Genomic DNA, 27,641 nt, shown 5'->3' with positions numbered 1-27,641 from the left:
TTAGACAAAGTGGTTCAATCTTAAATTAGACAAAGTGGTTCAATCTTCTACAACTAAAAACAAGCTTCAAAGCACGAAATATAAGAAAAATCAAACTTTACACTAGTGGCAGACTCTACAATACTGAGCAGATCAATTGAGATCTAATTGAAAAGAATCAAAAATTTAAATTAAAGCAGTCAAATTTATTACCGCTCAAATGCTCAAATGTTCTTCTCTAGGCAAGCTCTGAACTGTGTCCGACCATCTCCCCGGTGAATGATCACTACTGTTGGATGAGATTTGAGCTTCTGCCCTTGCATCTCTGATCATCTTCAACACCTCTCTCATCATTGGACGACCTTCAGGCTTAAGTGAGATACAAGCCATTGCAACATTCAAAAGAGCTTGAAGTTTTTCCTCAGATGCCTCATTACCCGAAGCAGGGTCATCCCCAGACTCAGTTTCTTCTTCCCGGACAGACCTCACCCATCTAGGAATGTCTGAACCATGTTCCTGAACAAGGTCTTGGAAAGGAGTTTTTCCAGTTAATAGCTCCAAAAGGAGGACACCGAAGCTGTAAATATCAGCTTGTTGAGTGGGTTGTCTCCAGGCGCTGCGGCATTCAGGGGCTCTATAGAAGAGAGACGCGGCACTGGATTCTTCCAGTGTGTCCGGATCGCGAAATGAGGAGAGACCATAATCTGTTAAGCATGACTCAAAGTCGGGACCTAATAAGACATTGGAGGATTTCAAGTTGCCGTGGGTTAGTCCAGGGTTCTGGTGGATATAGAGCAGTCCACTGGCCAAGTCTTCAGCTATTTTGAGACATGAAGTCCAATGAAGAGGCTTTCCACCACCGGAAGTTCTTGTTCCTGTGACAGTAACCAAAGATTCAAGTTAATTCAGAATTTCACAATACTACTGCTTCATACAATTTAATCAAATATTATTGCTTAATGCATGTAGAGTTGGCCTTCTTCAATGAACAACAACTGTAACCAAATCTTAAAGATATGTATTCAAATTGTATGAAAATCAAGTTTGGGGAATATTGGCAGTATGCAAATGTTCATACAATTTTTTTTTTTTTTGGTCTTGAAAAAGTATTTTTCTTAGTGTTGGGTACTTTATAATAATACGTATTATATACATCTATAAAAATTATTAAAAAATTATATATCAATATATATTTTCTTTTAATATATAATTTAAATATATAAATGATATATAATATCTTAACTCCAATCCTTAAATTCTAAATACTATCATATTTAATCACAATAACAAATTATTTATATATATCTATATATAAATTACATTAAAAAAAAAATTGTTCATATATATCATAGTTCAAAAATTATTTGACTGGTCTACAAGGGGACCCCGTGAGTCTGACAAGCATATAAGACTGGAGACAAGGTTTGAAGAGACGTGGGCACGTCATTTGGTAAATCTAAGGGGAGAAGATATAAGAACGATGATGGGCATGCAGGTACGGGACAACACTAGTGAGCTGTCAACTTGGCCTTATTCACCTTATATCCGGATGCCCACAACGAAAGGAACCGTGCTTGCTATCGTACACACATACTGACATACTGTACTGACTGTGTATTATTTTTATCAAATTATATCCATGTACAAATTTATAAACAAATAATAATGTATTATTATTATTATTATATAATTTAATTTAAAATCATATATATTATTATTTTATACATAAATTTATATTATATTATTTAAAAATAATAAACATAAATATCAATTTATTGAAAAGAACCAAATGGTCCAAGTACTTAATATGTCATATTGAATATTCGAAGTCACTTTTTCAGACACTGACAAAAGTGGAAAAACAAACTTTATAATTATTAAAAATCAAATATTGGCTTTGCATCTTGACGAAAAATATAAATATATCCTAGTTTGAGGAGACAAGTGATGAGGGTCTAGCCAGTCAATAAAGAAAAAACAAGGCACAGAAGGTGTAAGTAAGTTAGGCCCACCAATACCATCACCACCAAGTAGTGAAAGGTGATTTAAGTGACGTGCCCGAGTATCACGTGCCTTGATTAATTTTGGTTCAAATGGGAGGCAAAACCAAAACTAAAGGTCAGAAAAACATTGAACCACATTACATTTTGGTTTTGTTTGATATAGCTTTATAGACAACACTAGCATTATCAACATGTAACGTTATAATTACTAGAATCTAATTCCAAACACATTCAATTTGAAAAATTGTAATTAGGAATAATATATAACAGCATGGTTTTAAATTTTAATAACCAAGTTTTAACATCCAAGCTTTAACCCCGTCAATAACATTGTTTAAATCAACTTTCAATTCGACCAATCAAACCGTCAATTCAACCAATACTTATCTCAAAAAAAAAAAAAAACCAATAGAACCGATACATAATCTAAAACTAATTTTGCCTTTTTGGTTTTACTCTAGGGTTAAACTAAAATAAATAATACTACATGTATAAATAAATTGTACAATCTTTTGTATATAACTTGATATGGTAACACTCAATTGCATGATTTTGAAGTTAAAAAAAAAAAATAATCACATCACCTAATCACAATCTACCATCTTAAGTTGTACAAATTATTTATACATATAATTTTATTCAATTAATATATATTTAAATATTATTTTATTGTTTTAATTTTGTGTAGGAACCAAAGTGGTATTTTCAAAGAAGAGTATAAAAAGGTAAGAGACCGCAAAAAGAGGAGAGTCAATCTCATCATTTTCACACAAACTCTAGTTGTTTGATCTTCTTTTGGGCAATTTTTCCCAACACCAACCTCGTTAATTCCAACTACTCTCAACATCAATTTTGTCATTTCTAGTTCCATCTCATACTAATTTTCTCTTTGGAAACTCCTCCCAATGTCATTCTTGTTATTTCTAGCTCCTCTTAGCATCGATTTTGCCATTTCTAACGACTCATTCACTTTGTCATTGTTCCTTTGAACTGCGATTGATCCAATGGTTGAATTGCAACCCAATGTGACTCTCATAATTGAACTAAGGTTTAAAACAATCCAAATAGCTAAAGCTATCAAACCGTATTGGGAAGGGTTTCGGATCCCGATTGAACCGACCAATCTAATCAAGGTTTCAAAATCATGAATAACAGTTTTTATTTTCATTTTCGCCCTTTATGTCATAAGAAATATCATTGGAAGTATGTATTCGCCTCTATTTTATTTAGGCCCTTTGTGGCATCACTTAGTTTTCAACTCATCTACTTAGTTTATAAAGTATTAAAGACAGCCTATGGATGGATTTTTCATATTTTTGCACCGGGTCTTTTAATGGGGTTTTTGATAATTGTATAGGTGTTTTCTTTTTTTTATACATTTCAATAAAGAAGATAATTTTAATACCCGGGCACCTGACATGGAGGAAAATGAAATCAACTCTTAACTAACCCATACCTCTTAGGTAGGACTACTTTAGTAGTTTGTAGAAAAAGTGTAAAGTGTAGGTAGCTAAATTAATAAAATAAATTTTATCAAAGTGAATGATGGAAAATGATTAAATAAAAGGAAATGAGGGACATACCGTGAATGAGTGAAAAGAGACTGCCATTTGGGAAATAATCATAGACAAGAAGTCTCTCCTCCTTGGCCTGGAAATAAGCTCTAAGAGGAACCAAATTAGGGTGCCTTAATCTCCCAACAATGTCCATATGCCTCCTGAATTCCTCCAATCTAGGATACCTTGCATCTTTAAGCCTTTTAACAGTTACAATGAATCCTGATTCCAATACAGCCTTGTATGTGCTACCCATTGTACCTCTTCCTAACGTCTCTGCAGATGCTTTCAGCAAGTCCTCTAAACTATAATTCATTTGCTCATCTCCTGCTCCACAGAACACCAAACTCCCTAATCCTTCACCCTCCCATGAAAATCCTCCTTGTTTTCCACCTCCTGTTCCTGTTCCTGTTCCTGTTCCTGTTCCCTCTTCTCTCTCTATTCCTTCTACACCAACAACCCCTTTGTTTCTCAACTCGCCGGAACCCGCTTCCTTTCTACAATATCTCCATCCCAAACATAACAATAATACACAAACTAATAGGACAACAAATCCACCTACTACACTTGCAGCTATAATTTTGACCCTTTTTGATGATGATTTTGAACCTGGCGTTATAGGGAAAGAAGGACTCAATGTAGGCCCAAGTTCATTAGTTTTACAAGGGATTTGAATTTGTTTACCGCAAAGATCAATATTACCCAAGAATGAAGACTTATTGAACCGAACTAAAGCCGGGGTTAATGGAACTTGACCAGAAAGTTGATTGTTGGAGACATTGAAGAGTCTGAGATTAGTTTGGTTGAACGGAGGGATTGTTCCGGTGAAGTTATTATCTTGCAAATAAAGCATATACAATCGAGTGAGATTTAAGAGGGATAAAGGAATGGGACCGGAGATCTGGTTATTGGCCAAAACTATGACTTTTAAACGGTGTAGGCTTGAAAGGGACTCCGGGAATTTACCAGAGAAATTGTTGTCATTTAGAAAAAAAGATTTTAGATTAACAAGGCCAAAAAGGTTTGGGATTTGACCTGAAATTGAGTTACCTTTGAAACTCAATACGCGAAGCTGGTCTAACTCATTCAGACTTTTCTCATCTAATGTACCACTCAAATTCAAGTACTCTAGAACAAGTTTGGTTACTCTTCCGTTCATACACTCCTTGACCCCTTCCCATTTGCAAACATCGCTTCTTTTCCATGGAAGAGTGTTTAAAGGATCTATTGACGATTTCAGAGACAAAAGAGCCTCTACATCGCCTGATCTACCAAGTGGAAGAAAAGAAATTACAGAGAAGAGCAAGATAAGAGAGTACCTCGAAACCAGAGGCTCCATCATATTGAAATTCTCTGACCTTGATCCATAAACAAAAGGATTCGATTCTTTAAGAAGTAAAAAGCTTCCTTCTTCTAGAATCTTTCAGATCTACCAACAGCAATATATAAAAGTAGACATTTCCATATCTGCTTCAGCTTGAGGTCACTCAAGAAACCCTAGAAGAGCAAGTAATCAAGTTTCTCACATTGAACAAGTTGGTTTGGCATCTTTTTCTTGAAATTGTTGCCCGCAAACCTCACGGACCAACGGTACATACTCTTCACGTGAACTCATCTCTGAACTACCATAACATAAATAAACTTTAAACCTTTCCCTTCTCTATCATTGCACATTCCTGAGAAACAGCAGGCATTATTAGATAATTAAAAAAATTAAAAAATTTTTTTCTGTATAAAAAATATTATTTTTTTCCGGTTCAATTTCTCGGACTGCTCAAGCTTTTTAGCTGTCCCTTGCATCTTCTTGTCTGGTAGATGAAACTAGAAGGAAATAGTGTTAATGGTGGAGTCTTAATTCTTAAAGATGATCTGAGTGACATCACTTACTTTTCTCAGGAAATCGGTGAAACAATTGAAGGCAAAGAGATCTGGCCATAAATGGAAGACCCCTTTTGGTTTGGTGGTTTTAGGTAGCTGCCTTGACACGTGTCCTCATTAAGTTGCTGCATACGTGGCAGACAGAAGTTGTACTATATGTAGTTGCGTTCACGTTCTGACATTACCAGCTGTCACGTTGATTTTGGGATTCGTTTTTCCGTCGGTCGCTCTCGTCGACACTGCCGGATATCTAGCTCAAGTTGAAATCTTGTAATATTTGACTGGTCAACATCTGAATTGTTATATTCACTGTTTTTAAGAGCTGGATTGATAAACAATTGAACTAAAATTCAGTTCTAAGTTCACTCTAATTAATATTAGAAAATGATTTATTTATTAATTAGATCAAAGCTGATGGATCGATCAAAACTAACATAACTGAGTTTGATTATTTTTTATTAGATTAGATAAATTTTTAAAAGTTTGTAAGGAAAATAAATTTAAAAATAAAAGAAAAAAGAATATATCTATTAAAATGTTTTCTATAGATAATAATTTGTAGAATCATATTTTTTCTATATCATGAGATTAAAATATTTTTTAATTTAATTATTTCATTAAAATAATTGTTATTTCTTAAAAAAGATATGTTTTACTTCTCATAGGTTAAGTATCCTAATTGATTCTATCTTTTACAAATTTTTAAGTAAAATATGTTCGTTATAATTTGATAATAAGTTGAACCGGTTAGTTTTCAATCCAACTTTTCAACCCATAAACTAGTAAGACAACCGGTTCGATCACGCTCTGATTTAAAAAACATTGGTTTTATTGGATTGGAGGTGTCAAGGGGTTCGAGAAAAGGCTCAGGCATGTTATGGGCCTAAAGGCATCAATTGGACTAGGTTGGATTTGGGAAAATGTTCAGTCTAATATTGTAATGTGTCGGATTCGACACATGTATCTTTTAGGCTGTGAGCCTAGACACAAGGCTGGTCGATTGGCTGACCTGAATTGTTCACATAATATTAAAAAAATTAATTAATTAATAATTATAATATTAAAACTTAATTTTTATTAAAATTAATGGGTCAACCTATGGACTGACTTATTTAAGGCCGACCCTAAGCATGGATCTAAGGCAAATCGGCTTGGCTCAAATCAATTTTGTCTGAGTTCTTTTTTGTAAACTCAGACCGGAGCAAACTATAGTATACGATTCGATTAATAAACAAGTCAAACTCAAATTATATAAGATTCAGTTTGAAATAGCTCACAAGCTATCTATCAATTCAATTCGATTCAAGCTAAGCCACGACTCACTTAGAGCTAGCTTAGATAGCTTAAAAGTTTTTTCATTTATCCATTGAGTAATAGTACTCTCTACCTTCTTATCCATCATTTTTTCTGATTTTTCCCATTTACACACATAACCCACAAAACTAAAACCTCACTATTTTCTTATGTTACTTTTTCATTCACACAAGAAACCAACAAAACTCACCTTCATCACTCATCAATTGCCCTCTCTCCAATCTCCACTTTTGTTCCTCCTATTTGTATCATCTATGTTTCCTTCAAATATCACCATTTTGGGACAAAGAACAAGCAAACAAACATAAATTCATCTCGATCTCGCTCCTTCAAACCTTCATTCTTATTATCTCACCAAATCGATAGTTGTTGTAGCCAGTCGAAGTCCATCTTGCCAACCACGATTCTAATTACACATGATTATCTTACTATCGTCAATTGGTGCACCATATATTTTCAAGTTTTTATTTTTAGTGGTAAGAACCCTAATTGAAGTCTTTATTTGCTAATTAATTCGTTACAAAATAAGTTTGGTGGTTATATTTGACCAACCAGAATGTTTGAAGATAGTAGAAAGATGATGTTGGGTTGTTTGGGAGATGTAGATATCATGTGATGTTGTTGAATTTGTAATACGAGTTAACGAATGTGATTGTCTTTCTCTATTGTTTGTTCTATAGAAATTATCTTAGAAATGAATTTATAACATTCAGTTTGCAAAATTACATTGTCAACTCTTATATATTAAATTTGTGGCATCTAATGTTTGGTTTTAACAAATCAATTCGAGCCACGAATTCGAATCACAAACTCGAGCTATAAATTGGAGCTACAAACTTCAATAGAGTTACGAATCTCAAATTTTTCTTTTGAACCGAACTTGAACCTTCCTTTGTACTAGTATGTCGAACTCGAGCTAAGTTATATTCTGACTTGATTCGATTCGATTCCACCCTTACCTAGTGTGACCAAATCCTATATATATTAGGTCAAGTTTTGGGCCTTATACAACCCATGGACTAACCCAACCTGAAGGCCCAACCCATAGACAACTCTATCCAGACCTTTTTATTTTACTCTAGCTTGGATAGATATAATTTCAATACACAAATAATGTGTATCATGTGATTGAATAATTTTAAATTAAAGATAAAATAACAACTAATCATATGATGAAATATCATCTATAGATCCAAATTGTATATAAAAGATGAGTACATATAACATTGCTCAATTTATAAATCTTTAGATGAGAATAGAAGTTATAAATTATTTAATTAGGGCATTTGATTTAGAATAATATTTTATTATCGTATTTATTTGATTTATCAAATAATAATAAATTTAAATGATCTTTTGTTATCATTGATGATATGACAATATTATATGTTTTAAAATATTATTGAATTAATTTCAATTTTATACTTATTAAAACATTGTTATATGTATTAAAATATTATTAAATATTCTTAATTTTAATTAAAATAATTATTAATATGAAAATTTTTAATATACATATAGATTAACAATATGATAAACTTGAAAAAATAATTTAATTAATTAATTTTATAATTTGAAAATATCAACAAAATCTTATATATTTCTAATATGGAAATACTTAAAAAAATACATAAAACAAATACTTTAACCAAACACAATACTAATTTATATCGAAAATCTTTTATAAGTATTTAGGTAATACAATATTTTAGTATTTTTTTATTATTACTAATTAAACAAAATAATTATTTATATATATTAACTTTATCACACATAATACTAATTTATACCAATAATCTTCTAATTAATATATTTTTATGATAATTTTTTTAAGAAAATAAAAAATTAATAATTTCAAAAGCTATAGACTAAAAGAAACATGTAATAAATCAATTTTAAAAAAATTAAATGAAAACAACAATATCTTCTTTATTTTGATAACTTTTAAGTTTTATTTTTCCTTTTATAAAAACTAGGTTTTTTTTTTTTCAATTTTTTTATTATTTATTTAGTTATAAAAAATAATTTAAATTTTAAATTTTGCCTTCACTCATTAGATAAAGTTAAGTCTAACCCTAAATAGTTTATTTTTAAGAATTTGTAACTTTTATGCTCTTATTACAAAAGTTTATAAAGTCCTATGCACAAATTTGTCAAGAATTGAATAAGATGAAATTTTGTAATTTTTGTATATTGACACATAACTAAATATATATATAATTCTCATGAACATACAAGGAAGTAAATCATATATAATTTGGAAAATCAATAACCAAGAAATATTCTAATAGTATTTTGAATATATTTAGAGTATATTCATAATATATTTTAATATCTCTTTAAACTCAAATGGACAAAGATTTTGTTAACTTGTTTATCATATTTATCATTAAAACATTTTAGAGGATGAGTTTGGGTGAAGACGTGATGAAGTATGTTATTGACCAAATGATGACAAACAAAGTAACAATCAATCTCAATATGTTTAGTATGTTAATGAAAAACATCATTGTGGGCAATATAAATGACACTTCTATTATCGTAGTAGATGTTTGTAGCTTTGGACTGAGAGACTATTCTATCTTGTAACAACCATCAAAGTTAGAATAGCTTGGAAGTAACATTTGTAAGTATTTTATACTCTGCTCCTGTTCTTGAATGAGAAATGACTTTTTATTTCTTATTAGGCCAAGAGATGAGAGAATCTTTTAGAAAGAAACAATAACTTATGATGAAATGTCTATCAAATGGATCTTCTACCTAATCAGCATTATAATATGCATATAAGTGAAGACTATGTAAAAAAGTAAAGATTGTAGAACAAAGTATTTTTGATATATCGAAAGATACGAAACATTGTTATAAAATGGGTAGTACAAGGAGCAAAGGATATAAAACATTGTTATAAAATAAGTAGTACAAGGAGCAACCATGAAGAATAGGGTGTTCAAAAATTTTTGATAACCAAACCGAATTAGTATCCGAAACGATATTCAAACCGAAAAATAGGATACTTATAAAATCAATTCAGTTACAATGTCAAAATATTAAGAAAAACGAAAATTCAGTTCTGTTTTTGGTTTGCTCAAATTGAAAAATCGATTACCTGATAACCGATTCAATTTTCAAATTTAAAAAATAATAAAAAAATTTATACTAAAAATTGAAACTTGTCTTTTAATATTAACATAAAAGTCAAATGTTTGTTTAAAGGAAAAAAAACTTTTTATCTTTTGCTTTACTTCCTTCCTTGGACTTCTCTTTTTCCTTTCTTTGGATATCTCTAGCCAACTAGCATGTAGGATGAATGAAACAATGTAAAGTTGTTGTAGAATTGCAGCAAGGAGCAAGCAACCAGGGATTGACACGTGGTTTCGCATCTTCTTTTCCCTTGTTTTTCATTTTCTCTTCTCTATTCTTACAAGTTACAACAATCTTCACTGTAATGTCATTTTCTATTTTCTATTCTCTATTCTTGCAACAATCTTCATTGTAATGCAACAAGCTTCATCTTCTATTCTTCTTTATTTTCATTTGCACGAATTAGTCTATTATCTCATATCTTATTTCTCTTTATATGTTATCACCAGGTCTATATTATTGATTTTGGGCTTGCAAAAAAATATCAGGACCCCACCACAAACCGCCACATTCCTTACAGGTGAGTGTTCAATTGTGAAGTTCTTATCAAAAGTATGAAAATTTGGCTTTCTTAGGTTATTGCCTTTTTTATTGTGCACATGCCATGTTGATTTTGGGTGATGGTCTACTTATATTAACCACAAGAGTGAAGCTGATGATATATGTTTTTTTTTAAAAGCTTTTCAAATGTGTTTTTCTAGAGATTTATTGCAGTAAATTCTTGTTGACTAAGTTTTCCACTTGTTTGATGAGATATTATTTCACGGGGTGAAATTTGAAAGGGTGGGATTGATGGTTAATTGCATAAAAGGAGAATCCACTTGAGATGACAATGAAGTATGAAATATGTTTTTATTTTATTTTAATAAAATTGTACTTTTGTTTGGATTAGTTAAAGGTTTTAATTTTGTATTTTAATTGATGGAAATAAAAAGTTGTATTGGTAACTTTATTTTAATAAAATAAAGGGTTGATTGATACTATTAAATTTTTATTGATGCAAATAGTTGAATGAGATTGTTAAGGCTCCAGGAATAGTTTCATGGATTAAAGAAATGCAAAAAATGATAAACACACATTAATATAAGTTCAAAAAGGCTTGATGATGTTGTTTTATTGTGTTTTATTAACATGATAGTATTTACAATTTTATATTGCTTACTAGCATAATAATTTATTGTTATTGTAGATGTCATCCATCGGTGATAACAATGGGAATTTTGTGGCTCCATTCCCAACTAAAGGCCTCAAACATGTAAGTTCTACAAAAACTAGGAAAAATACTTCAATATGTGGGATCATTTTACAAAAAATGATTGTGAAAATAAAGATAATGTTACAACTTCATGTAATTATTGTGGGGTTATCCTTGTTTGTCCTAACAAAAGTAGTACTAGTTCTTTACGTAATCATTTAAATTGATATAAAAAATATCCCTTGAATGTGGCAGAGAAAAGAAAAAAATTTAATATTTCAAAAACACACATATGATCCCTCAAGTGGTGTTGAGGCTACTTCCATACATCCTTCACTTTATTCTTGGAAATTTGATTAAGATTTAATTAGACATGCTATAGCAAAAATGATCATTATAGATGAGTTACCCTTTAGGTTTGTGGAGCGAGAAGTGTTTTGTGAAATGATAGGTGTGGCATAACCTAAGTTTCAAGTTCCCTCACATATTACTGTAGCTAGAGATTGTTATAAATTTTTTGTTGAAGAGAAAGAGAAGTTGAAGAATTTCTTTGTTAAGTTCTCTTATAGAGTTTCTCTCACAACTGATACATGGACATCTTGTCAGAACCTCAATTACACGTGTTTTACAGCTCATTTTATTGATGAGGATTGGAAACTAAACAAAAAGATTCTAAATTTTTGTCCTATTTCGAGTCATAAAAGTTTAACTATTGGCAAGATAGTTGAGAGTTGTTTGCTTCAATAGAAAATTTCTAAGATACTCACCATAATTGTTGATAATGCAAGCTTTAATCATACAGGACTAAATTATCTTAAGCAAAGGTTAGAACGTTGGAACAATAGTGCATTGAATGGTGACTATCTTCATATAAGATGTTGTGCACATATATTGAGCCTAACTGTAAAAGAAGGGTTAAAAGATATGGATGACTCTATTTTTAGAATTCATTCCACTGTAAGGTATGTAAGGTTTTCTCCAATGAGATTGAAAAAGTTTAAAAATTGTGTAGAATAAAAAAAAAAATGAAAGTAAATGTCTGTTGGCTCTTGATGTTGAAACAAGATAGAACTCAACTTATTTGATGTTGGATGTGGCTATACAATTTCAAAGAGCATTTGACTTGTTAGAGCTTCAAGATAGTAAGTATTGAGTTGAACTTAATGGGGATAAATATAAGAGTGTAAGTACGCCTACTGATTGGAAATATGCTAGTCATTTGTTGCCTTTTCTAAAAATTTTTAATGATACAACTCTACATGTGTTTGGTTTTCTTTATGTTACAGTTAATGCATATGTGCAAGAAATATATGACATTAGGTTGAAAATTTCAATATGGTGTAAAAGCAATGATTATAAATTATATCAAATGGCTAAAAAGATGAAGGGAAAACATGATAAATATTGGGAAAATATTGATAATATTAACCTAAATTGTTCATTGCAGTGGTATTGGATCCTAGGTACAAGTTAGAGTATGTAAATCAAGTTATTAATCATTCCTATGATATTATTGATGTTGATAAGTTGAAAACAAAAGGAAAAGAGATTTTGTATGCTTTATTTGAAGAGTACAGTTTGCTTAATATTTCTCATAGTATGCAATCAACTGATTAATCTCAAGGTATAAGTAATGTTGATATTGGTGATGTAAATCTTGATCCTGAAAATTTTATGATGGTTATGTATAATGAAGAAAGGGTTAGACAACGAGCTATGCAACCTAAATCTGAGTTGGATAAATATCTAGTTGACGATATTGATGATGATGGAGACAAGAAGTTTAATATCTTAAATTGGTGGAAAATGAATTCACCAAGATATCAAATTCTCTCTTTGGTAGCACGGATATCTTGGCTATGCATGTTTCAACTATTACATTTGAGTCAGCTTTTAGTACTAGGGGTCATGTATTAGATCCATTTCATAGCTCTATTACTCTTAAGATGGTGGAGGCTCTTATTTGTGCACAAGATTGGATCTAAGGATCACGTGAACCATTTATAATTGAAGAAAGCGTACAAGAGATAGTAAACACTGAATCAGGTAAAAGTAAAATTATTTACAAACATACATAAATAATTTGTAAATTGTTTATTATACATGTTGTAAATATTATGATTGTTGAAATAATTGATTGTGATTTAAGAATTGTTATATTAAAGGATATAATCATTAAACTATCACTATTTATTTGGAGGATGATTGATACAATCTCTCTAGTCTCAATGCCATTTTGTCATCTTCGTAATGAGTTATTCAATTCAATCTCATACTTTAGTCTTAAGTTTTTATTTCTCTATTTGTTTTTTTATTTTGCGTGTTATTCATTTAGTTACACAGTTATTGTTTGGAAAATTTATTGACTATATGTTCAACGTTTTGGTATGTGAAATGCATGATATTGAATTTATATTTAGGTTTAAGAGAATTTCTAATGCTAGTTATTTTTTTAACTTATTTTCTTAGTTTATTAATTATTTACAGGTTGAAGATATTGTCATAAAGTGCAAAAAGAATATGCTACCGATCTATGCCAATTGCTGCAGTTTTTCAATTTATATATATCAGTTAATTATCCTAGTTTATACTTATTTTGTAAATTAATTTAATAGTCGAATGAATCATATTTGTATGTATTTATATTAAGCATAATATCATTTAAAATTTACTTTACTTTAGTATCAAATTATTTTAATTAAAAAGTTTAGTGAAAGCTAAAATTAAAGAAAAAAACAATTTTTATTAAAAACTTAATTGAAAATTTGAAATATTAATGTTAAAATTCAGTTCAAAATTAGATAACCAAAAATTAGATCAGTTATCGAATAATTTTGGTTTGGTTATAAATCGGTTAATGTGTAAAACAAAAAATTCAATTCAATTTTCAAAATCAATTAACCAGTTTTGTTCACCCCTAATGAAAAATGTCTTCCTTTATGTGGGGGTGGAATGAAAAATTATGAAACCTAAGGACGGTGGCTGCAAGGAAAAATTATAAAACCATAATTTCAAGGGTATAATAGACTGTTTTAAAAACTGATGGATGCAAAATGATATTAATACTCTGACACCATGTCAAGAATTGAATGAGATTAAATTGAGTATATTTTGTAACTTGAAATGATATTAATACTCTGATACCGTTTCAAGGTTATAATAGTCTTTTGATCATACAAAGAAGTAAACATATACGATTGTAAAATCAATAACAAAAAAATATTTTAACAATATTCTGGATATAGTTTGAGTATATTTAGAATATATTTTAACAAAATTAATACTATTTTTTTAAGTATTTTGTTAATGAGTTAAATTATACAACTATTTAATTTAAATGACACCCAATTGCATTTAATTTAAAAAGATAATTTGATCTTCACGTTGCAAAAAAATTCAAACAACAAAAAATTTCTATTATTCTCTTTTCCTTGCCATCTTCTTCTCACACCCTCATTTTTTACCCATACTATCACATCTAAAGATTCAAATTTTGTCACGGTGGCCACCATGGCTGCTGCATTCAGCCACAACAATAGTGTCTATGCAAATAGCAATCTAAGTATTTCCGTGAGGGTAGTTTCAAGCCTATTTGACTTAAGTTCAATTATTAATTCGGTTTGTTTAAGCTTAAAACCAGTGATCATGGGTTGAATTCAAGCTCGAATCATATGTATGCGATATTATTGAGGTTGAGCTATGAGGGTACTCAACTTGATAAGCGTGCCAATGACTTGTATTTGTAGATAAAACAAACGTCAATTTACACTAATGTTATATTATGTAAGTAGACACTGTTTTGCTATCTAACTTAGTATTGAACGAAGTTGTTTTGCTCCAAGTTTACTAAGCTCAAATGCAACTAACATAAACTTGGATTTGTATTTGCAGCATTGAGTCCATGTGAATCAAATTTCAAGATCACTTGACATGTCAAGGTAAGCTCATTTCCTTCAAAATTTGTTGAACTTTTGCTTTGACTTAAATTTGATTTCCTTTATATCGGGTTAAACTTGAGTAAACCTAAATTTGAGTTCAATTTAATTCGAATCTATCTTTAATTTCAACAAGTTATAATATTAACTAAGGATAATGGTATCAATAAGTTATGATAGCAAATACTATACATGACCATTTTTTCTCGTATTTGCTCACAATTTATTAATAATTATTGCAAACATTAATTATTATTACTAATGTTTTATAATAATTAAAAATTCATTTTCGATTTGATAAACCAAATATCATAAAAACCTTTTTGTTTCGATAGATGAAATACCATAAACAATATTAGTTTGCGTGGAATAATAGGGTTTTGACTTGGAGTAAAAAAGGTAATGGGGTTGGATAACATGTTAGTTTAATTAAAAATATATATTTTTTTTTTCTAAAAAATGTAAAGATAAATGTGTGAGTTGTTATTTTAAAATTAAGATTGAGAGTGATATTGAAATTACTTGAATCCTTCGAACCCGACCCGATTACCCAAACGCGAAACCGACTAGAGTTGTTGATCACTTGCTATAATTTAGACCTCAAAACTATAATTCAGTATGTTAGGGTTCTTATCATTTGGTCCATTGAAGCAGAAAACTTTTGCCGTGAATCAGTCACAGTAAGTTCCCTTGTCAATCAACGTTTTGTTTCTCTAATAATTGACGTTTTTGTTTTTCATTTTCCGACTGTCTCAATACTTTAAATCTCCCTCTTTTTAAAATTTTGGTCGCTAATGTTAATGCAAATACACAGAAGCCGAAGAATTACTTGTAGTGAAACGTAAAAGAAAAGAAAAGGAAAAGGAAAAGAAATACTTTGTTTAATCAGGTTTTGTTAATGCAGGTTTTGTTGTTACTGTATGTGCTGATTGCACCATGTATTCATCTAGAGGGAGCAATGCGTACGGGCAAGCCTCGTATGCTAGCCAGTCTGCTTATGGACAAACTGTAAGTTTAATTAATTATTTATATGTTACTAAATTATATGTCATAAACATAATTTGGGTTCATTCTGGATTAATATACATAGACATCGAGGATTGAGATATGCTGCTGTATGTTGAATTTAATTTTTGTTAATGATTTTTTGAATTAGAAACACGTAAATACTCTGTCCATCATGAAACATGGGCTTATAATAAATCATTCTCAATTGCTTTATTTTTATATGCATTCTCCCTTGGTTAAAACCTGTGAATGCCCACTGACCATGGATTTAGAGGTTGCAGTTGATCCCTTTTTTTAATGTATTTATGCGGTGCAGTTGGGACCTGGCTATTCTGTGAGTTCAGTTGGAGTGCCAGAGGGAAGCTCTCAAGTTTCTTTGTCATCTCGGCATTCCTCAATGCTAGGTACTTCTCAGGAGTCAGAAGTTGGTGGGTACAGAGGCCATACTGCTGGTGCACCTCATTATGGGGGTCAGTATAGCTCTGTTTATGGTTCTGCTGCTTTAAGTGGGGCACAACAGGTTAGTGATTTTAATTGCATTGTCTTCATATTTTTTTGTGTTCTGCATCAAAACTTAGCATAGTTTTTGATGCAAGTGAAGGCCTACATTATTATCATAACCTTAGCTCTGCTTTAATAAGTGGTCAACTTGCTTTTGTATTTATGTCGACTACACATTTAAAGAATTAATTATCAAGAAAATATTAAAATGTAGTAAAATAAACCTGTGTATTTATAGGAAATTTAATACAATCTACAATATTGCTATGCATACAAAGTTTGCATTCAAATCCATTTGGCCATATTTCCTTAACGATAGAATGATCTGACAAGTTATTCAAGTTTGTAAATCAACTGGTGCATGAGTTGGTATTACCGTATAATATAGTTTTAATTTGAGGTGTTTTGTAAGTTTTGCACCCCACCAGCTTTCTGCTACCCATTAAAGATTTCCTTGACGAATAGCTTTGGAAGGAGCTACTGCCTATACGGTTTTATGAGAGTACTGAACTTGGAAATGTTCTAGTTAATGTCAGGCTTTTGGCTTCTGGTCATAAACATTATAAAGCCTTAGTTCAATTGTTCAGGTTTCTGTTCCACCTTTTTGTTTCTATATTTTTGTGAATGTCACTTGCTTGCCTTGTATTCCTCATGCCTTATGTTAAATTTCATTTTTGATATATTTTATTTTAACATAAAATTATCTCAACACTTTAATCATATAATTGACCTCTTTTATGCTTCCCTGTGGGTGCTTCAGAAGCTCTAATTTGCAATTGTACTGTTGGCATACAGCCATCTTACTCGGTCATCTAATTTATAACTTGTACGAATCTTTATGATATGCTTTTTTTTTGCAGGTTCCTGCTATAAATGTCAAAGGGACTGGACCATCAGCTTTGGAAAGTCATGGTGGTTATGCATCAGCTATACCAGATTCACCTAAATTTGTATCTGGTGACTATGTTTCATCATCAAGCCGTGGATATGGCGTTAAAGATGATAAAATATTTGCAGAGAAGATCCCTGACTATTCTGCATATGACAGAAGTCAATACGGTGAGCGACAGAGTGCTTATATGGGAAGGGACTTGCAAAGTGAATCAACTGGAAGATTTGCTGAAACTGTTAGTTTTGGTCATCAGCATCAGGTGTTACTTTTTTGTCAGTCTTTTATTAAATTTTTGTTATTTTTTGAATCAAATATGTTTATTGTAATTTCTTTATTACAAATGTTGTTAGTCTGAGATGTATGATCTTATTGTTCAGGCATCGCTGTTTCGACAAGAACAATTGCTGAAAGCTCAATCCTTGCAATCTTCCTCTCTTGATGGGGGTTCCAGGTATTTTTGTGATATATATTTACTGCATGACCAATACACATGAAGCTTGATTACCTTTTATAAGATACCAGTGATCACTTGCAGTTAACCTTTTTTGTAAATGAATGGCGAAGGTCCCCCTTTCCTTTTAAATGATATACTTAGTCTATCCCTTGAGGTGATAGTTTGTCGGCAACTATGCTAGATGGTAATATATTACTTGTTAAACTAAATGTTGACAAATTTCTGGCAGTCAAGCTGATTATCTTGTGGCAAGGTATATTGCTAGTCGCCATTCCACTCAAGATCTTATGCCGTATGGAGGAAGAATGGATGCTGATCCTTGCAATTTATCTATGCTTAGTTCTTCATATAGTGGGCAACATGCTCCATCAATATTAGGCACAGCTCCGAGGAGGAATGTGGATGATCTCATGTATCCACAAAGTTCTGCTAACCCTAGTTATGGAGTGAGTTTACCTCCTGGTAGGGACTATGCAGCAGGAAAAGGACTTCATGCCACGTCTGTGGACTTAGATTATCCTGGTAGTATGTTTTCGCGTGGTGGTCATCCAAGGATTGATGAGCATAAGGATGATAGAGCAAGCTATCTTTTTGAGTTTGAGCTAAGGAAAGAGGAACGTCGTCATGAACATTTACGCGAGCGAGAGAAAGAAAGAGAGAGGGAGAAGGAGCGAGATCGAGATCGAGAACGACAACGACTAAGAGAACGTGAACGAGAACGAGAACGAGAACGAGAAAGGGAACGTGTTTTGGAGTGTCGGAAGGAGATAGAACGAGTGCGCAAACGTGGAATTGAAACTAAGCGTGAACGAACTCCACCAAGTGTCTCTAGGGACCATCATGGTCCCTCCTCAACAAAAGAGGGAAGATCCTTGCGACGAGATTCACCACGCCATGAAGTTTTGCATAGGTGGATCTTGATATTGTATTTTACGTCCCTATGTAGTTCTGAATATGTAGCTCCCTGTGTATCTTGCAGCCCTCATAACTAACTTGGTGTTCTGTTATTCTGAAGGCGTCATTCACCTGTTAAAGAAAAAAGGAGAGAATATGTCTGCAAGGTAAAAAAAAATACCAGAGCTTTGTCATGCGATGATAATAAGAACTGCTTCCTCTTCACAGATCTTCTCTTTTCTCTGTGGGGTTTGCCTTTCATCTTGCTCAATCTTATCGTTCCTCTCACTTTGGATTTTATTTCTAAAAAGCTACCTTTTGGAGTTTTGCTCAGGTTTGAGTATTTTTGCTTAGATCTCCACAGCTCACATAAATTCCTATTCTTTTGTTTAAGGTGGGGTTCTCCTCCTTTATATGGTGTCTTACTGTTCATTTGGCTTCAGGTCAGCTTCCTGGGATTTTTTTAAGTCTTCTGTCCAATTGGGCTTCTCTTGCCCGTTGGCTTCTCACCCCTCTTATAATACTTATCCTATTTCTCTTCTTTTCTTTTTCCTTACACAATATAATGTGCATTTTCAATTCCTGTTCTTCTTTTTTGGTTGACGGTCTTGCTAAACTTTTAGTGCTTCCAAAAGCATGAATTCAAAAATGTTGTGGTGTTATGCTTTATAAGATGGGCTGGACAGTTACTGGTAGCATTTGTTACTGATATGACAATTGAGGAATCTAGCCTTTTAAGAAAAGTGAAGTGACATCAGTACCATATTTGTCTCAGTCAAAATGGCTGCAGTCTAATTATCTACATGTTTAATTTACTAAGATTTTTTTATGTTCAATTTCTATGGGTGTATAATCTTATCTACTTGCAGGTTAGCTCATTTGGTTTGGTAGATGTGGAGAGAGATTATATATCAATAGATAAGAGATATTCCAAGCTTTTTGTATCTCCAGAAGTTTCCAAGGCATGTGTTTGTAATCTATGTTCAAGAAATGTGATATTAAGTTTGGATAATCGAATAATTATTTTACTTGTTAATTTAATTGTTTTAGGTTGTTGTCAACTGGCCGAAGGAGGATCTTAAACTCTCGATTCATACTCCTGTTAGGTAATCATTTCCTTGTATGTTTATTTGTTAAATAGACTCATTTAATCTATTTAGTGCTTATTTGTATGTATTGTTTCTGATCTTTTCTGGTTATTTTCTTGCCTTCAACCATAGAATTGATGGTACTTGCCAACTTAGTTCTATGTATTTTTAAAATATAAACAAATCTATCAATTCTTTTTTCGATATTTGATTGGGATGCTGAACATAAATTATAGGAAAGGAACGAGTTTTAAAATCTTGGAGTGGGGGTCCAACTCATTGTGATTCTATATATTCTTTGCTTTTCGTAAAACTTTACTATAACCTACAGGATGAATGGAACTTCATCTTAACATACTTTGGAAAATATATTATTGCTATTCATTCTGTAATGGACAGTTTTGAGCATGATTTCATTGAAGAAGAGTGTTTAGTTGACCTGAAAGAGCCATCAACCAAGCTTTTGACTGAAGAACCAACATTATTGGAACATGGAAGTACAATATGGAATGCTAAGGTAGATTTATTTGTAAATTTTTGTATATACAATGCACCTGATTCATTCTTGCATTGAATGAAATGTTGACCCCAAGATGTTGTGGTCCTTAATATAAAACTTTTCTTTTGACTATGTTCTTCAGCCTGAGTTGAGATCATTGTTGACGGAGTTTAGTTGGATGTTATATTTTTTTCTATGTTGAGATTTTATTAGATTTAAATTGGTTCTCTTTTGTGCAATATATGGTTTGTGTCTAGCCATGAATAGATCACTAATATAATAAAAAAGTTGTTGCTTTTTGCTTAAAGCATGATATCTTGAATTCATATTTGATGCTCCGTAAATTTGTAATAGAAAGTTGGTGGAGAAACATACTTAATTTCAATTCCTAGTAAATCAGTTACTTTGTTTGATTATTGCCTATAGGACACTATCTGTGGAGTTAAGCATATGAAATTTTACTTTCTGGGGTGAATTGACAATGCTTAAACAGTTGTTTGCTTCATTGTACAATTTGCTGGTATTGATGGGGGCTGCCTCTGGGTTGTTTGATCTTAACTTAGGTACACTTTCATTTTAATTTAGTCATTATGGTGATCCTAGCAATTGCCTTTATTTCTTATTTGCAGAATGGTTATAATAACTAACTGATACCTAAAAGGATGGTTCAAGGGTGGAAAAGGGAGCAATAACTAGAACACACCAAGAGAAATTATGCAAGTGATTGAAGTGTTGCTGTTATTTTGTAAAATGTGTTGTGTAATATATGAGCAAAAGTGTAGTGTATTTTGAAAATTATTCTCTTTTTTGTTATACGAGAAACCATTCACATTACTCATATAAATACAATATTTCACTTTGTCTTTTTGTTTTGGATATAAAGGAAGACTGCTTTTCATTCGAAGTTACTTTCTATCATCCCTTATTCTAATTGAGCGATTGAGACAAGTTGAATCCCCTTGATTGTCTTTTTTTCTTTCTTGTGCAATGATGGATGCATGACTTTAATTTTATGTAAAATTTCATACTCCGGGTGTTTTCCTGTAGTTTAATGTTCATAACTATTTTTTCTGTTACAGAGTACTAATGTTTCTGTTGCGCTTTTTCAGATCATTCTGATGAGTGGACTGAGTAGGAATGCTCTTGAAGAGCTGTCATCTGGAAAGAGTTCTGATGACCGCATTCCCCATATTTGCAGTATCCTTAGATTTGCTGTTCTTAAGAAGGATCAGTCTTTTATGGCTATTGGTGGACCATGGCATTCTGCTGATGGCAGGCACCCTTCAGCTGATAGTTCTTCCCTAGTTCAAACAGCTGTTAGGTTGGTTTATTTGCTTCTTGTTTGATTGTATTGAAATGTATGATAGTGATGCTTTTATCAACTGCACTTGTGACATTTACTTTGTAGATATGCAAAGGATGTGGCTCAACTTGATTTGCAGAATTGTTGTAATTGGAATCGGTTTGTTGAGGTAGCTAGTTTTTCCTTGGAGATAATTACTTGAACTAAACTTTGTCTATGTGATGCTTGCTTCTCTCTTTTTTTTTTATTCTTCTTCTTTTGGTTTTAGCAAGCTAATTTCAATTGCTCCTTTTCGGGAAACTGCAGATACACTATGATAGAGTTGGCAAGGATGGGCTGTTTAGCCATAAAGAGGTAACTGTATTGTTTGTTCCAGATTTGTTGGAATGTCTTCCTTCATTGGATACATGGCGAGCACAATGGCTTGCTCACAAGAAGGCCATTGCTGAGAGAGAACAACAATTTTCTTTGAAAAAAGAGGTTTACTGGTTTTAACTTTTGTTACTGTATTATCTGTCATTATTTTCTAAAGCTCAGTTGTTGAAGGAAATGTAATTTTTATCCAAGTAGACAAAATAATAGCATAGTTACTTGAGTGTGCATGTTTTTAGGGTGTGCATGTCCAGACACAGTGCTGTCAGAAATACAATTAGGTTGCAGAATTCCTATTATTAAGCTTTGTGATTTTTACATTCTTTCTAGGCTTGCTGAAAATCTTAATGATTTATAAATATTTTCAATACAACTTCATTGTTTTATCCATTTTTAGGAGGGGGGAGGGGAGGGTTTGATATTCTGCTAGCATGGTCTAGTTCACATTCAAATGTTCAAATTTTTTTTTTTAACAGTAAATTTTTAGTTTGTAGCTCCACTTTAGGTTAAACTACATGACAATAGGGATTTCCAGGGAACATGATGTTTACCTGCTTGACAATCATGAGAATGGATTTGTTGAAATAATCAACCAAGAAAAAACTGCTGAAATTGGCTTAACTCTGACACTGGTAACATGGGTAACGCAGGAATAATTATAGTAAATATGTCATAATTTGAATTCAGAATTATGGAAACCAGGATCATATGGCCCCTATGGCATTCTTGTTTAATTGTGTTTGACTTTTTTTTGCATGCATTGTTCAAGACAAACACATTGTAGTATAAGATGTTGAACGTTCCTATTAGGAACCTTTTAATCAGCTGGTTTAATTACTGTTGATTGCTTTTTTCTTTTCCCAAAAACATTAGCATGTGGTTATGTTTACATTGCTAACTAAAAATATACTTCCCTAACAGAGATCTAGGGAGAAGAAGGATGAACTGAAAGGTAAACGCAGTATATGGATTCCTTCTTACTGCATTGTTATGCATAATTTTGCTGTTTGTGTCAGTGACCAAGATGGGATCACTAAACAATGTTGTGTATATTCTTTGTTTAAATTAAAAATTCAGATAAAGAAATGGACTCTTCAAAAGATGTTGAAAGGATGGACAAATCTGAAAGAAAGAAACAGTTATCTTCTGGAGAGGCAGTTGATATTAACAAAAATGAAAAAGTTGGCAGTAATACGAAAGGGAATGCTGCCAACCAGAAAGGTAATGGGAATAACAAGAAAGTTGAAAAAAGTGGTGGCAGTGAAATTGGTGTGGGTGAAAAAAGTGTTGAGAAAAAAGAACAGGGAGAAACTGCTGGTGCTCAGACAGCTGGCAGTGCAAAGCCTGGGAAGAGAAAGATTATTAGGCGGATTGTCAAGCAGAAGGTCACTGATAAGGAAACAGGTTTGGAAAATTCGGACAGCATTCAGAATGACAAGCTGGACGAGAAAAATACAAAATCAGTGATCTCCTGTCAACAGGAAGAATCTGCTGCTGAACTTGCTGGAGTTAAAACTTCTGCCCGGAAGAAGGTTGTGAAAAAGGTTCCCATGGGGAAAACTACTCAGGATGAAGACAAAGGCATTCAGCTTGAGGTGAAATCCAAGGAGCATATCAATGTTTTTGATGATAAACCAAAGATTAATTCAGATTCTAGCAGCACTGCAGCTCTGCAAGATACCACTGTGAAATCAACCAGAAAGAAAAAAATAATTAAGAGGGTGCTGAAAAGGAAGGTCACTGGTAAAAATAGTGATACGGTTGCTGACATTAAGACAGATAACGATGGGGATCAGAGAAAGGTACCTGACACACTAAATGAAACAGAAAATACCGGGAGGCAAGCAGTTGATGCAGAAAACGAGCAAAGCAAGGTTAAGAAAACAGAGAAACAAGCTGGTGCGACTAACTTAAGTAAAACAGAAATCAAGGATGTGAAGGAGGATAAGAAAGATGGGAAGGGAGTTGATGCAGAGACTGAGATTGGGAAGGAAAAAGGTTCTCTGAAGGATAGTCATAATGGGAAGAGGGGAAAATCTAAAGACAGGGAAAAATTAATAGATGAAAAAGCTCAGAAGGATAAGGATAGAAAAGCTTATTCTAGAAGTAATTCTAGAGAAGTGAAAGAAAAGAGAAAGCCTGAAGAACCTCCTCAGCATCCTGGATTAATTCTGCGGACAAAGTTGAACCAGGATTCTAAAGTAGGTAGATTATGAGTTAGGAACAGTGGTATATAGAAAATATTCTGTGTGTGCTTTTCATCTAATATAATCCCTGTTCTTACTGCTACAGTTGCGTTCATTGTCACTCTCTCTGGATTCACTTCTGGACTATACTGACAAGGACATTGAAGAATCAACTTTTGAGGTAAATTTTCCTGTTTTCAATTTTTGCCGCCTTGTATACAGTAGTTGTGTGACTCCCATCAGGCCTCCAATGTCTTTTATCTGGTTTCCAAAGTGCTTGAAATTAATTAGTAGGTTTTTCTCATGCCAACAATGCTTGTTCTGTTTTTGTAGCTTTCATTATTTGCAGAAACGCTGTATGAAATGCTCCAGTATCAAATGGGCTGTCATATTTTAGCATTTCTCCAGGTTTGTTTTTGACTTGATTCTTTGCATGTATATCATTTGATTTCTTTTCGTAGGCATTTATCACTGTGCTTGTTTAGAGACTTCGCATCAAATTTCTGGCCAAAAGGAAACAACGCAAGAGGCACCAAGATGAAGTCCAGCTGAAGGAAAATGATAAAACATCACCAGTAAAGCGTCTGAAAAGAAATGAGCTTAATGTGACAAATAACACTACTGAATCTGAAACAACAAAGATGGTGCAACCAGATGATGAAAAAACTATGGCAAAGGAAGGAATTTCTGTTGATCATGTGGATGAGGCAAAGTTAAAAGTGGAATCAGAAGTTGAGGAAGATCCCGAGGAAGATCCTGAAGAATGTGAAGAAATGGAAGATGCTAGTTCTCAACAAAATTCTTCTGATGAGGTAGGTATTTCTAGTTTCCTGCATCTTTTTTTTTTTTAAATTAATTTTCATAAATGTGTTAATTTCAAGAAAAACATTGTTTTAATGCCTTTAATCTATTTGGAATGTCCAAGATGTTTATTCTGTCAAGAAAGAGTTGGACCCTGCTACATAGATTTACTTTCTAATTTTATTACCTTTCGTTGAAATTTATACCACATTTTTTGTTATTTTCAACAGAGGACTTTGATTAATTACTATTTGATTGGGAGTGGTATATTTAATTTAGAATTGAATATTTGGTCAATGCCACTGGCACTGCATAACCTTTCACTATTAAGCTTGAGTACGTCCTTTATTACAGAATGATAAAGAAAACAGTAAAACTAATGCAAATGCTGAGCCTGGTAAGGAGGCTGAGAATTTGAAGGATGAATCTGATGCATATACCAAGGAGCTAGCTAATATGGAAGGCACTGAGGCAAAACACAGGGGTGATGTAGCTATTAATGAAAAAAGAGAGAGAGAGGTAGAGACAGGGAAGAAAGAGGATGTTGATAAGGAATTACTGCTGGTATTTTCTTGAGAACTTTCAGATCTGCTCCTTTTGTCCTCTGTGCCAGTAACTAAGCATGTAAGTAGGGTATTTTTTCTTTGCTTATCAACTCTTCTGATGTGTTGCAGGCTTTCAGATTTTTTGATCGGAATCTAGTCGGCTACATAAGGGTGAGGAAAATCTTTTGCTTTTGTTGAGTTAAATCCTTTAAAAGAGTTGTAACGTGTATTGGTTGGCTTTTCAGGTTGAAGACATGAGGTTGATTATCCATAACTTGGGAAAATACCTTTCCCACAGGGATGTCAAGGTGAGAATTTGAATTTTATATCTTCTTTCTGGGATCTAAATTTCTTTTTTAAATATAGATTTAAGAGCAATATTCTGTATATCTAGTTTTGAATACCTAATTGGATATTCAGATGATGTGTTTGAATGTTATTTGTGTGATCGTGATATCCAATTGGGTATTCAAAACTATATATATATATGTAGATATATTATTATTGTAAATTTAAATCCCTATCATGGAACTGATAGAAGTGTGGTGAATTAGGAACTTGTGCAAAGTGCGTTACTTGAGAGCAACACGGGAAGAGATGACCGCATTCTCTATAATAAGTTAGTCAGAAGAGATGTTGGAGTTCATTCTCCGTAATTAAAACTCTTAGACTATTAATAGAATAAATTATTTGATATATTTAGTACATGTTTTTGAATATACATTAAATTATTATATATATATATATATATATATATATATATATATATAGTGATGTTTCTGAATATGCTTGTAATTTGTGTAATAATAAAATTATCTATACCTATTTTGGAAACTCAAATATGTATATATCTATATGTATCATCATATGATTAGATGATCTTGAATTAAGAATAAAATATCTAATTATGTGATAATATTTGTAAGTGCATATATATTTGTTTACTCAAAGTGGGTACATATAATATTTTTCTTTTACTCTTCGTGTAATTTCATCTTCAAACTATTATAAATAGTTCAGATTGAATCATAATACATTTATCTATATTATGGTGTTTAGGGAAGAGAGTAAATTTTAAGAGCAATATTATGTGTATTCATTTTGGGTACACAAATGTATATACACTCATATGTGTTATCATATGATTGATTATTATTTTATTCTTAATTTAAAATCATCTAATTACATGATAACATATATAAATGTGTATATATTTGTGTACCTAAAATAGGTACACATAATTTTATTGAAATTTTAATGTAGTAGGTTTTATACTTTTTTATCTCATAAGTGTGAGGTGTCGAGTTTGTTAATGTTGTCTAATTCTGTTATAAAGATAATGTTACACCCTTTAATTGAATATATTGTTTTATGATAAACTTGTATTCATTAAATGCAGATAAGTGACAAAATTTTTTCGGTTTCATCTGCGATAAGATTTATATCTAAAAAATAAGTCAGGCTATTAACCGTACAAGCTTTGGTATGTCATACTTTGTTGGGTTATCGCCAAGTTTTTTGTTTTCATTATAACAGACATCAGTGTGTTATCGTTCATGGAGGTCTGGCGTTTTTCATAGACACTAAAAAAAACATTTGACATTTTAATAAATCTTGTTTTCATGTAAAGTATGGAATTGAAAATAAACTTATTATTGGTTTATTGAATATTGATATAGCCAAGCTTGATGATTTAAATCTCAAGGTAGAAAATCTAGACAGAAAACTAAATTACACAATTTATCGTGTATTTTTAATGAGTCAAGAGCTGATTAAAATAGAGGAATCAATCTCTAAAATAAGCTTTGATTTACAAAAAATAATAGCTCTGGAATGTGTTTTTACCATTTTACTAAATAGGTAAAATACGAAAGATTGGCTAATAATTTCAGCTTTCCTAATACTATCATAAAGATAGAAAATTATTTTATGTTACTAACCCATAGTGATATGGAACAAGTATGTCCGATCGAAGGATATATTGTACAAGAGATTAGATAGTGTGTACTTCATCTCTGCAATGGGAATCCATTTATTAGAAAAGATTATCTAGAATGGTTAGGAGTAGAAGGATTGTTAGACGCGAATACTCTAATT

The 27,641-nt window shown here is 31.9% G+C and overlaps 2 protein-coding genes across 3 annotated transcripts; one reads left to right on the top strand and one right to left on the bottom strand.

Moving 5' to 3' along the window:
- Positions 1-5,554, bottom strand: LOC123212886 (inactive leucine-rich repeat receptor-like serine/threonine-protein kinase At1g60630). Its single transcript, XM_044632113.1, has 3 exons — positions 5,426-5,554; positions 3,566-5,214; positions 1-854 (listed from the first exon to the last, which is right to left on the bottom strand). The coding sequence occupies exons 2-3, from the start codon at positions 4,878-4,880 to the stop codon at positions 196-198; spliced, it is 1,974 nt and encodes a 657-aa protein (XP_044488048.1). The 5' UTR covers positions 4,881-5,214; positions 5,426-5,554; the 3' UTR covers positions 1-195.
- A 9,975-nt stretch (positions 5,555-15,529) lies between these two features.
- Positions 15,530-26,263, top strand: LOC123213946 (protein SHORT ROOT IN SALT MEDIUM 1-like). 2 transcript variants are annotated; one of them, XM_044633589.1, is made up of 22 exons: positions 15,531-15,681; positions 15,906-16,009; positions 16,326-16,529; positions 17,371-17,661; positions 17,780-17,853; positions 18,086-18,766; positions 18,872-18,917; positions 19,620-19,712; positions 19,801-19,856; positions 20,238-20,355; positions 21,447-21,658; positions 21,746-21,809; positions 21,947-22,120; positions 22,934-22,964; positions 23,090-24,213; positions 24,305-24,379; positions 24,532-24,606; positions 24,684-25,010; positions 25,354-25,563; positions 25,674-25,715; positions 25,790-25,852; positions 26,099-26,263. In XM_044633589.1, the coding sequence occupies exons 2-22, from the start codon at positions 15,938-15,940 to the stop codon at positions 26,198-26,200; spliced, it is 4,134 nt and encodes a 1,377-aa protein (XP_044489524.1). In that variant the 5' UTR covers positions 15,531-15,681; positions 15,906-15,937; the 3' UTR covers positions 26,201-26,263. The 2 variants fall into 2 exon arrangements, with proteins under 2 accessions (XP_044489525.1, XP_044489524.1); XM_044633590.1 differs by lacking the exon at positions 25,354-25,563 and having other exon boundaries at positions 15,530-15,681.
- Positions 26,264-27,641: the final 1,378 nt, after the last annotated feature.

The sequence above is a fragment of the Mangifera indica genome, chromosome 4 (assembly GCF_011075055.1).
Source record: "Mangifera indica cultivar Alphonso chromosome 4, CATAS_Mindica_2.1, whole genome shotgun sequence".
Classification (NCBI taxonomy): domain Eukaryota; kingdom Viridiplantae; phylum Streptophyta; class Magnoliopsida; order Sapindales; family Anacardiaceae; genus Mangifera; species Mangifera indica.
This window is presented reverse-complemented; position numbering and strand designations above follow the sequence as displayed.

Bases quoted from the DNA above. Each gene is read 5' to 3' on its own strand.
- LOC123213946 (XM_044633589.1), top strand. From the start codon at position 15,938: ATGTATTCATCTAGAGGGAGCAATGCGTACGGGCAAGCCTCGTATGCT. The intron at 19,857-20,237 runs GTAATCATTTCC...TGTAATGGACAG, and splicing joins TCGATTCATACTCCTGTTAG to TTTTGAGCATGATTTCATTG. The intron at 25,853-26,098 runs GTGAGAATTTGA...GTGGTGAATTAG, and splicing joins TTTCCCACAGGGATGTCAAG to GAACTTGTGCAAAGTGCGTT.
- LOC123212886 (XM_044632113.1), bottom strand. From the start codon at position 4,880: ATGATGGAGCCTCTGGTTTCGAGGTACTCTCTTATCTTGCTCTTCTCT. The intron at 855-3,565 runs GTATGTCCCTCA...TTACTGTCACAG, and splicing joins TCTCTTTTCACTCATTCACG to GAACAAGAACTTCCGGTGGT.